This window comes from Symphalangus syndactylus, chromosome 17, assembly GCF_028878055.3.
Source record: "Symphalangus syndactylus isolate Jambi chromosome 17, NHGRI_mSymSyn1-v2.1_pri, whole genome shotgun sequence".
NCBI lineage: Eukaryota > Metazoa > Chordata > Mammalia > Primates > Hylobatidae > Symphalangus > Symphalangus syndactylus.
Window position 1 is genome coordinate 94,178,998 of NC_072439.2, and position 14,492 is coordinate 94,193,489.

Sequence of the window (14,492 nt, forward strand, 5' to 3'; positions counted from 1 at the left end):
CACTCTGATACTGAAACTATAGAGCCAATAAATGAGGACAATATCCCAAGTTGAACCTTTAATGAATTTTCCAAAAAGCAGAATTCATTCATTTAATCTGAAATATTTTTGTACTCCTTAAAGGTGGCAGGCACCATGCTAAACACTGGACATAAAATTAAGGGGAGAAAAGGCATGCCACCCTTAAGGAGATTAGATAGATAGATAGATAGATAGATAGATAGATAGATAGATCGATCGATCATATATAGAGATACATATTGACATATATATGTCAACTAAATGTCAAGCAAAGAATTTATTGAGTTAATTATCCCACCCACATATAAGTGACTACTATAGAGCCATTCAAAATATTTTTCGGAGTACTTTAACATGGAACACACTGTTGATACAATCCTAGGTTAAACAAAGAAAAGTTTATAGAAGAATATATGGTATAATACTATTTTGTAAAAGGAAATGGATATCAAATGTAAATAGTGGTTATCTAGGGTGAGAACATGAATAATTTTTATATTCTCTGTTTATCTGTATTTTTTTCAAATTACTAGAATGAATTTGTACTAACTTTATAATTAGAAAATGCGTAAATGCACAAACATACATTTTTTTAAAGAAACGATCAAATGTTATCACACATAGCAGCTGGGGCATCAGCATATGGTGAAAACAGGATTATCCTTCAAGCACAGGATGGGAAAACGGGATAGCCCACATCCAAAACCAAGAAAAAGTAGGGGTACTTGTTTCTCTCTTTTTAAGTATTGGACTGCAAAACTGGATACACTGTGTCATTGTTTCACATACTCCAACATAGACAAAAGCTGCAAAGGAAAGCCATGATTCTACTTCCTCAACTAAAAACTAAAGAAGTAAAAGTTGGTTAGAGAAACACCTCTCTAGAAAGTAAACTGATAAAAAATAATTGGAAAAATAGTAAACTGTCTAGACTCAAACCCTATGTCAACACAGCTCTAGAACAAAGGCCTTCCATACTCTTGAAACTCAAAAACAAAAAGATGTTTCCTTGCTAAGATAAAGAGAACAAGAAATACAAAAGGTCAAAAAAATACGAAACAAGGCTTAACCCACATTGGTTATCCAATAAATGCAAAGGAATAGTTTTTCTAATACCTAATAAAGATTTAAAACACACACATATGGCATAGTGTATCATAGCACGGAAAAGGTACACATAGCAGAAGGGGTTGAAGAACAGTATTATACGGCTGGAAGGAGTGTACGTCACTGTAGGACATATCAATATCCTTAAGAGTATTTATGATTCTTCAGACCTTGACCAGAATTACCATTTGACCCAGTAATTACATTATTGGGTATATACCCAAAGGAATATAAATCATTCTACCATAAAGACACATTCTACCATAAAGACACATGTTCATTGCAGCACTGTTCACTTTGCAAAGACATGGAATCAACCTAAATGTCCATCAGTGGTAGACTGGATAAAGAAAATGTGGTACATTTGCCATGGAATACTATGCAGTCATAAAAAAGAATGAGATTATGTTCTTTGCAGTGACATGGATAGATCTAGAGGCCATTATCCTAAGTGAACTAACACAGGAACAGAAAACCAGATACTGCATGTTCTCACTTATAAGTTGGAGACAAACAAAGAGGATATATAAACACTAAGAGGGGAACCACGGACACCAGGGCCTACTTGAGAGTGGAGGGTGTGGGGAGGATGAAGATCAGAAAACTTTCTATTGGGTACTATGCTTAGTACCTGAGTGAGGAAATAACCTGTACACCAAATCCCTACGACACACAATTTACCTATATAAAAAACCTGTATGTGTACCCCTGAACCTAAAACAAAAGTAAAAATAATAAATAAAAGAATATCTATGCCTTTGAAAGTTACACACTGTAAGAGTTAAGATTTGCTCTCTCACTTTCCACAGTTACTTCTTGGCCCATAAAACAGGCACTTCTGCCTTTCCCAGAGTATTGGAAATAAGAGTCTTTACCCTTCCATCCATTCTTCTCACTCTTTTCCAGGGAAGAGAAAACTTTTGTGTGTTTAGTGAGATTGGGGGGAAAATTGAACACATGAGATGTAACCTGTTGCTTCTTTCTCTGTGGATCAGCCTGGCCACAGACTGGACACATCCTGAGCTGCTGAGTAGGCACTAATGGGTCAGGACCTCGACCTGCCTTTACAGGTAAATGTGGAATCCAGATCTCTCTCACACTACTATTGGGGTTCAACAAACATGAGGCCGGAATTCTCAGCAGATGAGTCCTCTCTGTAGACCCAGACCTTCCCTCTGGTGAGTTCGATGTGTCAAAATTTAGTTTTGGGAGAAAGGTGCTAAGTTCCATTTTGATCTTCTCCAAGCTAGTATTCCAGCAATCGACTAAGAAGGTGGATAGCCATCTGTTTGACAAGTTTCTCTATTTTCTCAGTTGTCTGGAACTCAGAATGAAGGAGGGAGTTCAAAGGAAGAAAATGAAAGAAAAGTTATTACTGATATCCTCCCCCAAGTTCACAGCACACAAAAAAATCTAAATATCAAATGACATTGAGTAGACTGATAAGTATGATACAGACCTGTAATGTCATTCCATAACGTAATCATGTTTGGGAGAATCTTTTGTAAAATGGCATATCCATTAGTATTTTTAAATACAGACAAGCTTACAAAAAAAGAAACAAAAATGATTCACTATTCTCCACCTAGCTACACCCTTACTTATATTTAAATAAAGTCAATATGTACACATCATTAGAAACAGCACAGAAATGCACAAAGCTGAAACAGGAAAGCCTCTTTCCCGCTGCTTCAGAAGTTTCTCTCTTCAAGTAATCATTACTAACAGCTGCTTGTAAATCCTTTTGGAAAAAATATATGTTCCAAATATTTCAATATATGTACCTCTTTCCATATTTAGAATAATTGTTTAGTCTCATAGAAAAGAAACAAACAAAACATATTAATGTTTGTGTGATAACTCTTGTTTAAAAAATTCACACGCATAGAATGGAAGAGATTGTATTGGGGTTATAGATTTATAAGACATTTTCTTACTCTACAGAGATTTTACATTTTCAAAGTCTTGTGCTATCATCAGAAAACTGCATAACCTGAATATATATATCGCTAGTTTTTAATTATAAAAGCACATTTTTAATAAAAATTTAAATAATATAAACGCATGTAAAGTAAAAAGCTAGTCTTTCTTTTCAGCAGTCAAATTCCCTAAAGGCAACTGCTGTTAATTGAAAAATCACAGAATTATAAATCTGGGAAGGAGATTTTATTTTTTATCAAGGGTAACAGCCTGCTAGGTGGCCATTCCCGCAGGCTGGGAAGTGTAGCTCTGGCAAAGACCAGACACATGAACTTCGAAGGAGGAGGGGTGGGGTGGGAGCTTTATGCTAAACAGGTTGGCTAAATATACCTATTCAACAGATTATAAGAGGAGTTAGGAATATTCATGAAGGTAGTTCTGATGCACGCATACTGAACAAACATGCATGTAATATATGACCTATGTTCACTTTGGGGTGGAGGCTTAACATTAAGTGTATTATAATTGGGCCCAGTGGGTCAAAAGGTGAAGCAGGGATAGGAAGGCACTCAAGTGCATAGCTTCTGTAAGCCAGCCAGAGCCAGTGCATGGTCAATGGTCTCTTATCAGGAGAAAGTTACTGTTATCAATCTCTTGTCCAATCAAAGCTCCAGTTATCACTTGTGGAAGAGAAGTTGGGGGTCAGTTAGCATTTGGTGGAGCTGTAATTGCTTCAACATTGCTTATCTCAAAGCCAGTGCCTGTTTAGCTGCTAGAGAAAAACAAATACCTTGTGGCAGTTGGAACATAGTTTATTCTTTTTTTGTGTTTTGTTTTGTTTTGAGACGAAGTCTCCCTCTGTAGCCCAGGCTGGAGTGCAGTGGCATGATCTCGGCTCACCGCAACCTTCGCCTCCCAGGTTCAAGCGATTCTCCTGCTTCAGCCTCCGGAGTAGCTGGGATTACAGCCGCGCAACACTGCAACCAGGTAATTTTTTGTATTTTTAGTAGAGACGGGGTTACACCATGTTGGCCAGGCTGGTCCTGAACTCTCAGCCTCAAGTAATCTGCCCACCTCAGTCTCCCAAAGTCCTTGGATTACAGGCGTGAGCCACCGCGCCCGGCCAACACAGTTTATTCTTTATGTGTAGGGGTGCATAATTTAACCCTTGCCTGGGATGGCCTTAGATTCTATTTATAATTTGCTAATTTATGGCCACAAAGAGTCTGTTCTACCCGCCTTATGGTCTCCATTTTAACAATGCCGGTCAGTTGTGTCTAAACTGCAAAACAGAGGGGATGTAACAGGGCGAATCTGACCTCCCATCTAGTCATGGCCATGAACTCAGCGTTTTTTGTTTTTTGTTGTTGTTGTTTGTTTGTTTGTTTTGAGATGGAGTCTTGCTCTGTCGCCCAGGCTGGAGTGCAGTGGTGCGATCTCGGCTCACTGCAAGCTCCGCCTTCCGGGTTCACGCCATTCTCCTGCCTCAGCCTCACGAGTAGCTGGGACTACAGGCGCCCGCCACCACGCCCGGCTAATTTTTTTGTGTTTTTAGCAGAGACGGGGTTTCACCGTGTTAGCCAGGATGGTCTTGATCTCCTGACCTCATGATCCGCCCCCCTCGGCCTCCCAAAGTGCAGGGATTACAGGCGTGAGCCACCGCGCCCGGCCATGAACACAGTTTCAAGGCTTTTAAGGCTTTTCTGGGGTGAGCCTCTTGGTTGAGAGGGGCGTCCATTCAGTCAGTTAAGGGGCTTAGCATTTAGTTGTAGCATTTAGCATTTAGTTATACTGCCTTTAGCATTTAGTTATACTGCCATTAGCAATTTTTAATGCATTTGACCAAATACACACACACACACACACACACACACACACACACACTCACACATATAAGCACACAGACATTTTAAATAGATACAAATACATTTAAAATTTATAAATTTTTTCAGGATAAAATAATGTACATAGACCTAAATCTTCACCTGGGGAATTCTCGGTTTCCTAATTTGTCTTATATAACTGTAAGGAGGAATGCTATCTTACTTTATCTCACAATAAGATTTGCAAGCCCAAAGGTCAAAGGTAATGATTAATGTTCTCCATATTCCATACTGCGGTAGTTTTAGACAATGCAACACCAACTTTTCACTCTCCTTTTCACCACTTTCAGGTAATCGCCAGGCTGCTTGTGAACAGAAGACTGTCACCAGGCTGAAAGGGCTATTACTGCCCAGAATTCCTGATCTCAATTAATCTTCTGGCCTCAGCCTTTGAGGAACTGGAACCGCAGGCACATCTACTATCTCTAGTCAAAGACTTATTTGCAGAATGGTGGAATTAGTTGGGGTAAAAGGATCATCATCACCATCATTTTGAGAATGGCTTCATAATGACTGTAACTCTGCTAACCACCCACAAGTTCCTTAGAGCCAAGGTCAGATGCTGAACCAACATGGCGATTCACTGGTTCTCAAGTTCCTCCAAGTTAAGCAAATAATTAGTGCCTTAGAAAAATGATCCAGCTAGCAACAACCCCTCTCCCCTCAAAAAAAGAGATTCATTTTGTGTCACTAAGTTTTATTTAAAGACCATGCAATCGCATCCCAGCTGGCTTCATTGAAGTAACAACGTGGGCAATCAGTGACACCAACTGCAATGCTATCGTTTCTATAAACAGTAATGAGTGGAGGGGGTAGGTCGGTACTAGAAGCTTATGTATAAACAAGAAAGATCATTTCAGAAAGAGAGATTGTCTCAAAAAGAGTCACAGTATCTTTCTGATTGGCACCCTATGACATGCAAATGCCCCACATTTAATGGCATCAGAAGAAATATTCAAACATGACATTCATAATATTGTGCAGTGAAAATTACATGGCATAAAGATAACAATTGCATACACTAAATTAGACAAAGAAAAAGAATTCCATTGTTTTAAGATACTCCATAGAAACTGAGATAACAGATCTATAAGTACTCGCTGGATGTCCCTTTATAACTCTGGTACCACAGAACAGAACTTGCACCTTTCTAAGAAGCTGATTTCCAATATATCTGGCTGTAAATAAATGGATTTATGTTGAAGCAAGAGCAGAGAAAAGATATCACATAAATAACTTTGCAGGATATCTGAATATGGGCAAAGCTAAATAGATTTGAATTGAGTTGTAGAGTGATTGCCTTTTGTTAAAAATTGCTTCTTTTTATATCTTTATCTTAGTTGTATTCAAACACATTTTTTCCAGTAAAATATACAGAGATACTACTCATTTCCATTAAAGCTCTCATCTATCATACCCCAGCACTTCCTTGTGAACTCCTAAATGCTTTTCAAGCTCAGCGAGATTATCATGAATCTTAGACTGGATTAATTATTCCTTCCTTGAGGTGACTCTTACTATTAAACATTAAATCAAGTAAGGGTTGTTGAACTGAAACAAACTGAGACTCCTAATTACTTCATTTTGGCACTTTGGCCTTGTATGATACCTTTTGCTTATAGGTATAGAGTTCCCTGCTGAGTCTCTATTGCCTGAAACAGAAGCTAGATACAATCAATCCTGAAGGGTTTTTTTTTTTCTAAATTGGAAAATGGCAATCTCTGAAGCAAGAGACATATTTCTCTAACTTTCTACTCTCGGATGGAGAGGGAAAGAAAGAAGGGAGGGCTGGCAATTTGGAAGGTTAATTGGCATGGTGCAAGTATCCCAGGCTTCAGAAAAAGTCTGAGTTCCCTTCTCTCTTCTGCTGTGCTTAACACAGAGTCAGGCAAATGGATTGCTGGCCCATGACCCAGATGGGAGCATTGAGCCTATCCTTTCACCACAAACTACTTCCTGATATTCTTCCCAATGCACACAACTTTTTGTTTATAAGTTGAGAGAAGAAAAGGGGCATTTATTTGCAGTTTCCATTGCCTGGCAAAACTGCAGCAGTGATGAAAGCTACCACACTGTCACTGCTTTCCAGGCAATGGAGATAACTCTTCCTCTCCTAGACGTGATTGGGAACATCAAAAGGTAATTTCCACATTTTATAGTAAGTAGCAAGGAACGACTGAGTTTTTCAGAGTCTTGCAATTAAATTACAACTTTGAAAGAATAATCTCAAAGTTCTTGAAAAACATCAGTGGGGATTAATTACATCCTTGGAAAAGAGACCAGTATCATTTACGGAATAATGCACCAAGTAGCCTCAGGACACACACTAACTAGAACGGTAATAATAAAACCTCATAATTTGGGATGCTAAGCTAATTATCAAAAGACTACAAACAGACACCAATACATCTATTTATTATATACTACACATGATATCATAGAGAAATTACAGCATTTTAACTGAAAACAGCCTTCAACATAGCTCAGTAACTTTCCATTAAATCTTATTATTTAAGCTGCACTGCATTATTATATCAACAAAGGCAAGTTAGATAATACACTAACTTAAAAATTGAAGTTACTCACAAAAATATGGTGGGGCTCTTCATCACAGATACTCAGGTACACAGGCTGAGGGACTGACCACTGCCTTGAATGTCAGCAGCAGCAAAGAACCTGAGGTGAGTTGTGCGCAGGCTATGAAAGCTTCCAGTGTGTCACTTCTGCTCACATTTCATTTGTCTGAGCAAGTCATATGGCCACACCTAACTTCCAGTGAATGGGATAATGCCATCCAACAATATGCCCAGCAGGAGGATCCAAAATATTGGGTGAAAAGTGCTAATGACAACTCAACAATGCGAAATGAACAACCTGATATAAAACTGGTCAAAAGACATTAAGAGACACCTCACCACAGAAAACACACAGGTGGCAAGCAAAGATATGAAAAGATATTAAACATCATATGCCATCAGGGAATTGTAGATTGCGTCAATAATGAGAAATTACTCCACACCTATTAGAATGCCCAAAATCCAAAACATTGACAACATTGACAAGGATGTGGAGCCCCAGGAACCTGCATTCATTGCTGGTGGGACAGCCAAATGGTACAGCAACTTTGAAAGACAGTTTGACACTGTCTTACCAGACTAAACACTGTTGCTATACAATCCAAGAGCTGTGCTCCTTGATATTTACCCAAACAGGCTGAAAACTTATGTTCACAGAAAAACATGCACATGGATGTTTATAGCAACATTATTCTTCATAATTTCCAAGTCTCGAAGCAGCCATGATGTTCTTTAGCAGGTGAATGGATACATAAATTGTGGTACATCCAAGCAATGGAATATTATGAGTGCTAAAAAGAAATGAGCTATTACACCATGAAAAGACCTGGAGGAAACGTAAATTTATATTACTAAGTGAAAGAAGGCAATATAAAAAGGCTACACACTATATTATTCCAACCATATGGCATTCTAGAAAATGCTAAACTATAGAGATAGTAAAAAGACCATAGGTTTTCAGGGGTTAGGAAAGACAGAGTTTGGGGTATGTGTTTTTTATAGGATCGTTGAGCTTTCTTTGCCTAGAGTGTTTCAATTCCACATAAGGCCACTTGATGTGATTGTTTAGCTCAGTCTCCAGGCATCTGATAATCCTTCAGGCTACCAGGCTGAGAAGCCCCTGAGTAAATAACGCAGAAGAGTCATAACTATACACAGAAGGAGGTTGATTTTCTGGGATAGCCCAAGTGATAACACAGGCAAGCAAGGAAGAAATTGTGCGTACACGCACGCACATACACACACACACACACACATACACACACCTGCTACTACTACTACTGTAGGGACCTACTGCCAAAAATGCTGCCCTTCTGTTTCAGGTTGAGACCTAACCCAGCTTTCTCAGGAGCCTGATCATTAGGACACGAATTCCTCTTCTACAACATTATAATGGTCTTTCCCGCTGAAGTGATGAGGAACCTGCAATTTTAACACCACTCTGATGGATTGCTTCCACTTTTCCCCTGACTACATTTTGAGAGGAATGGGAATAGGCATTAGCTATTGTTTTAATCACTACTCTTCTATGAGTCTTTTTCTTTGTAAAGGTTCTATCTCTAAAGATGAACTTGCTTTACTTTCCCTTTAAACTAAAAACTTAATATTTTATCAGATTAATACAAGTGCCATTTAACCTTAGCAATATTGTTTAGCATCTTAAACTTTAAATCTTTCATTTAATGGATGGGCTTTACATGCTTAAAAAAATTCATTTTGAGAAATGGGAAAAAAGGATCACAAGAGACCCAGAATTTAGCCTCAAACAATCCACTCAACCTTGTCTGAGATTGTCTTCCATTTGATAGCTTATGCTCATCCTACTGCAGTACAAAGAACTTAGAAACTAACATGATGGATAAACTAGACAAGACATTCATATCTGATAATGTAGAGGAAAGACAGGAGCAATAACGTATTTTAATGATACTAAAAAGCTCAAAATAAATGATTAGTTTGTATTTTCGTAGTACCATTTATTTAATAAAACTTAAATAAAATATCAAAATGTTTATAATTCCAACTATTCAGCAATCTGTTAGGAGAATCTCTTAACCTACTATAACAAATTATGTCACTTCCCTTCTGTGGACCTCACCTCCCTCAACTGTAAAATAATGGAAAAGAAGCAGCTAGCATAAAACTTTGTTATCCATGCTGACATTGCTTAAAATATTACTTAATTTCTCCTTAAGTTAGTTTTAAAAATTAGAGTGGTTCATTTGAGCTCTATTTTTATACATTTGCTCCGTGAAAAAAAAAAATGTTTGATATCATTACCTCAATTTGCATATGCACACTGGGCATGGCAATATTACATGAAAAATTGCTGTGAGGTCATACTAATGGCACAGACCATATGAAAAAAATATCGCTTTAAAATAGAACACAATAATAAAAAGACCTAAAATATACTAAGCATATGGTATATAGTAGGCTTAAAGTTCTTATAACAGTGCCTGGCATACCATGAGAGCTCAACTAAATCTTTAGCTGCTATTAATCCATTTAATGTTTACAACAATCTATTAGGTAGGTACCAGTATTATAGTAATTTACATTTATGCACTAATTAGGAAACAGCAAGGCCATGTTACACTAGATCATAAGTTTAAAAGAGTCACAATTTTCTTAAAGGTAATTTAGTTCCCAGAAACAGTCTTCTGATACATAACCGTATATTACCTCTGTCTGTGGAAAGGGTGGGAAGTAAACTTCACTACTTGGAACTAAATACCATTTAACAAGAATTCCTCTACCCCACTAAGTAAAAATGCATATATAAATAAAACACAAGTTTTCACAGAAGCACCGTTAAACCTAGAGTATACTCAAATATATATATATAAAGCAGGCTATGTCTATCATTTTCACTGTTGTCAGATAAAAATAATGAGTTTCAAAGATGGGTACTGACTTATTGAGACTGTGTTACAACTAAATCAGTCCCATACTTGCAACAAACTATGCAGTCCAATCACGAAAGTTAACCCTTCTATTTGGATCTATTGCTATTTGGGAAACTGACTCTGCAGGTGAATTGAGTATCTTTCCTAATTTGACATGAGAGACTGCCCTGTCTTCATTACATACCCTACACAGTTTTAAAATTTTCCCCTCTAAGAGACATATATCCAAGTTATAATCTATTCACATTATATTTATTGTGGACCAGGAAAAAATGAAATAATAACACGTATCTCTACTGGCTTCTTGAAACATGTATATCAAAACACGAAACTTTAACATAAAGCCACTTCGTTTAGAATATAGTCGTATGATGCCTTTTAGTACTTACAAATATAATGGCAAAAAATAATGTATAAATAATCTTCCAAACTGCATGGAAGTAAAAATGAGATCTCGTTGCTGATTTCATTTTGAAAGTGTGCTCTGCAATTTCATAAATTAGTTCTTTTTAAGTAGTTTTCTATTTAATTCTAATTAGGTATTTTTAAGTAGTTTTATATTTCATTTAGACTGATGAGTAACCACAAAGTCAAAGATCTATAAGAATGAATGAAACCTACATATATTCTAATCTTTCCAAATATAATTTTCATAGCTGAAGAACAGAGTGAAAATAGGTGCCATAACCAAATGAATCAGACTCTCCAAAATAACATATGGAGTTTTAAACACGAAATCTTGTATAATGTTGTAAATTTTTGAAAAGTAAAGTTATTTGGAATTCATGGACCAAAAACGTATATTTCTTGGCAAAAAGACACTTGTTTAGATGTATTAGGGTGTCACTGTTCTCTTCCCACACCCCACTCCCAGTTTGTAAAAGGAAAATCAAAAGACACAGAAACTGAATTAGCCATTGCAAGATTAATAGACACATCACTTTGAAGATAACCTATAGAAACCTTTTAAAGAACCTTAAACAATTAGAGATAGATAATGGAGGAAACGTGGTGAAACAGCAAACCATTTTGCAAGACTTCATAAAAGAATCACACTCATTTGATATTAGTTTGGTGGGTTTTTTTTTCATTAAATTTTTAATGGCCTTTCTCAATATCTCAGTTCATTCAAAGGGTCTGATTTTCTTTCTTTTCCTCCCTGTAGTCTTTCCCAGGGCACCTGGTTGAAGCCCAAGGCTAATTGGGACCCTCCTGCTTCAGCATCAAGGACAGAAATCGCTAAATCTCCAGGAGAAACGTACCCCTAATCACCGCCAGATGTCTAATTTTCAGACAAAGCAAGAAAAAGAAAAGATACCTGCCTTGCCAGCCATCTGTTTAAAAGTCCCCTCTCCTGTGGAACGCACGAGCAACTTTTCGGAGACACCGAACAACTCCAAGTCGCGCGCCGCCCTCGCAAATCGCAGGGAGGGCCGCGAGAAGGTGCGAACGCAGGTCACAGCCAGCGCCGCTTGGAGACAGACCCGCAGGTTTCAGCCCGGGCGCGCCCGGCGAAAGCTAACGCGCTCTCCCTACAAAGCGTCAATGACTCCAGGGATTAAAAAGAAAAAATACCCACAGACAGAACCAGCGGAGGGGCCCTGACCTCGCCCCAGTCGGGAAACGCCTTCCCTCCGCCACAGGCTGCGCTGAATGAAGCAGAGGAGGGCGGCGGCGAAGGCCCCGGGAGAAGGGAAGGGGGCATTCTGCAGTGTTTGGGGGCTGGGGAAAGAACATTTTCTCACCACTTGGGCTGTCGCTGGACCTCAGGCTCCTTCCACAGAGACACTGCAGCATATGCACTCCTTTCTTCAGAGAAAGCTCAAGAATCTTCATGGAGAAGCGCGTGTGTGGGGTTGGTCAACTCCCCGCCCACCTGCGCTAGTCGTCCAACCAACAGGCGGCCTGTCTTCGGAAGCCGGGTCCCGAGTCCATCGCGCGCGCCCAGGTGGAGGGGAGTTTGCACATGGAGCGGGAGGGAGCCCGGGCGCCGGCAGGGGGCGGGCTGGGACGCGGAAGTGCCGGTCCGCCGGAGGGGGGCAGCCCTCCGAGAGCCCGAGGCGCCGCCACCCCTCGGTGGGCTCGAGCACGGCCCCTTGAGACCTTCCGGAGGCGGTGGCTGGTCTGAGGACGACGCGGAGGACGTCACTGCGGGTCGGTGCTTCCTTACAGGTGCCTTCTGGACCGGGGGCTTTGGCACCTCCCCTGCTCCCTGGTCCCTCGGTGCCGGACCTTGTGCCCTGGGAGCCCGACTACCTCGGTGTCCCAGCCGTCCCGGGCTTGGGGCGCTGAGAGGGCTGCGCGGCTTCCAGCCCGGAAGGCAGCGGTCCCGCGGACTGCGCGCAGCCAAGGGCGACTCCGGCGTGGGAATCCGGCGGAAGGGAAGCACCCGCAGGGAGGGCTGGACCCCGGAGGCTGCAGAGCGTCAGAAGCGACTCTAGGGAACTAGGGGGTGGGGTAGGGAGGCGGGGACGTGGAATAAAGAAAGCGCTTGGGTGCGGGCTATGAGAAGTCAGGTGTGCGTGGGCGTGGACAGAGTGCCGATGTGGGAGTCTGGGCACCTGGATTTTCTGGTCGGGGCTCTGTCCTTGGGTAAGTCATTTACCACCGTGGGCGTCTCCCCGTCAATCTGGGTGGGGAAGAGGGTGTGAGATAGAGGATTGCTTTGTCCCCGTGCCTTTCAGGCTCCTAGAAAAGCTCAGCATAGGTGCAGTGGGAAGTGGAGCTAGAACGGACAGAGGGAGAGGAGGCAGGTAAGGCGGGAAATCTGAAGACAAAAGAGCGCTTCGCTTTGGCGCCAGTATTCTGGCAGGCTCTGCCTCTGCCAGCCCGCCCAGATGACCAAACAGCTTCTCCATGAGTTTAAAGATCTCGATTTTTTTTTTCCCAGCAGCCCCCTTGACTCTTTTTTTTTTCTTTCTTTCTTTTCCTGATTCCAACAATGCCCTTTTGGAAGTGCAGTGAGTAAGCATGGGAAGAATGCTGTCGAAGTGACAGGACATAACCCTATGTGGAATCTCAGGGCAAGAGGTGACCTTAGGGGACACTTAACAATATAGCAAGTGGTTAAGAGCACAGACGCTAGAGACAAGCAGCCTAAGTTCAAATTCCTACTAGGTGTGTGACCTTGAACAAATTACTTAACCTCTCTGTCCCTCAATTTTCTCATCTTTAAAAGAAAGTTAAAGATAGCATCTGTCTCATACACCCCCCTGAGAGTTAAGAAAACACTTGTTATAAAGTAAGTGCTAAAACAGTGTTTGCAATTATTATTATTTAGACCCCACCTGCAGGGTTGTGAATCATTTTCACTTTCCGATGAATGCCAGTGTTCATACCAGTGAATTTCTGCTTGAATAGTCCAGGTGACAGAGAACTCAGCAGCTCCCTAGGTAATTCATTGCACGAAAACTGTTAGGTTTTCCCTGAGGTTGAGCCAGCAACTGACTTCACCTTTGTTCCATCCATTGTCTCAAGGCTGCCTAGCACTAACCGGTTAGCTCTTCCCTGCAAGGGAGTAAAAATGGTTTGCATCACACCTTTCCTCTTTCTCTTATATAGGCGAAACATTCGCGGTTCCACTGGTTCCCTAACACTTGAAATGATGTTTGAAGTTGCCTGGAAGAAGTCTCTTCCTTTTTCCTCTCAGAGGTGATAGAAGGAAAACCAGAACACCTGGAGGGCCGCTTGAGCTTACGGCCACCACCTGGGTTCACACCCTGTTAGCTCCTTTCAAAGCCGAAGCTCCAGGAAAGGTCATTTGGGGTGATTACAAGATTCAAGAAGATATGCCCAGGCCTGTCTTTCTAGTCGCCTCTTAGTCCTGTTTTTCAGTGGTATCACAAGATATTTAAGCTCCAAGGTCCTTGAAGATCTTGCTAAAACCACTGCACTGACATCACCGAAGAAGTTATGCAGCCCCAGGGCAACCTGAGCCATGGTCTTCATCTTTCCTGTCTCTTTGAGAATTAGTGAGAAAATTGGCTCATCTGGGATCCCACCCATAGAAATTCCCCACAGAGGGAGAGACAATTAGCAAAAGGAAAACATCTAAAAATAGTCCTTTGTGCTGCAGC

The 14,492-nt window shown here is 40.6% G+C and overlaps 1 protein-coding gene across 2 annotated transcripts in view; it reads right to left on the reverse strand.

Moving 5' to 3' along the window:
* The window catches only part of FGF12 (fibroblast growth factor 12), a 603,658-nt gene that overhangs the window by 374,869 nt on the left and 214,297 nt on the right, over positions 1-14,492 (reverse strand). Inside the window, exon 1 of one of the 2 annotated variants that reach the window (XM_063621979.1) lies at positions 12,162-12,798. The exons of the other annotated variant lie outside the window; for it this stretch is intronic. Within the exon in view, the coding sequence (XP_063478049.1) occupies positions 12,162-12,252 (91 nt within the window). The 5' untranslated portion in view covers positions 12,253-12,798. Of the gene's footprint in view, positions 1-12,161; positions 12,799-14,492 lie in introns of those variants that run through there. 2 annotated transcript variants of the gene reach the window in all.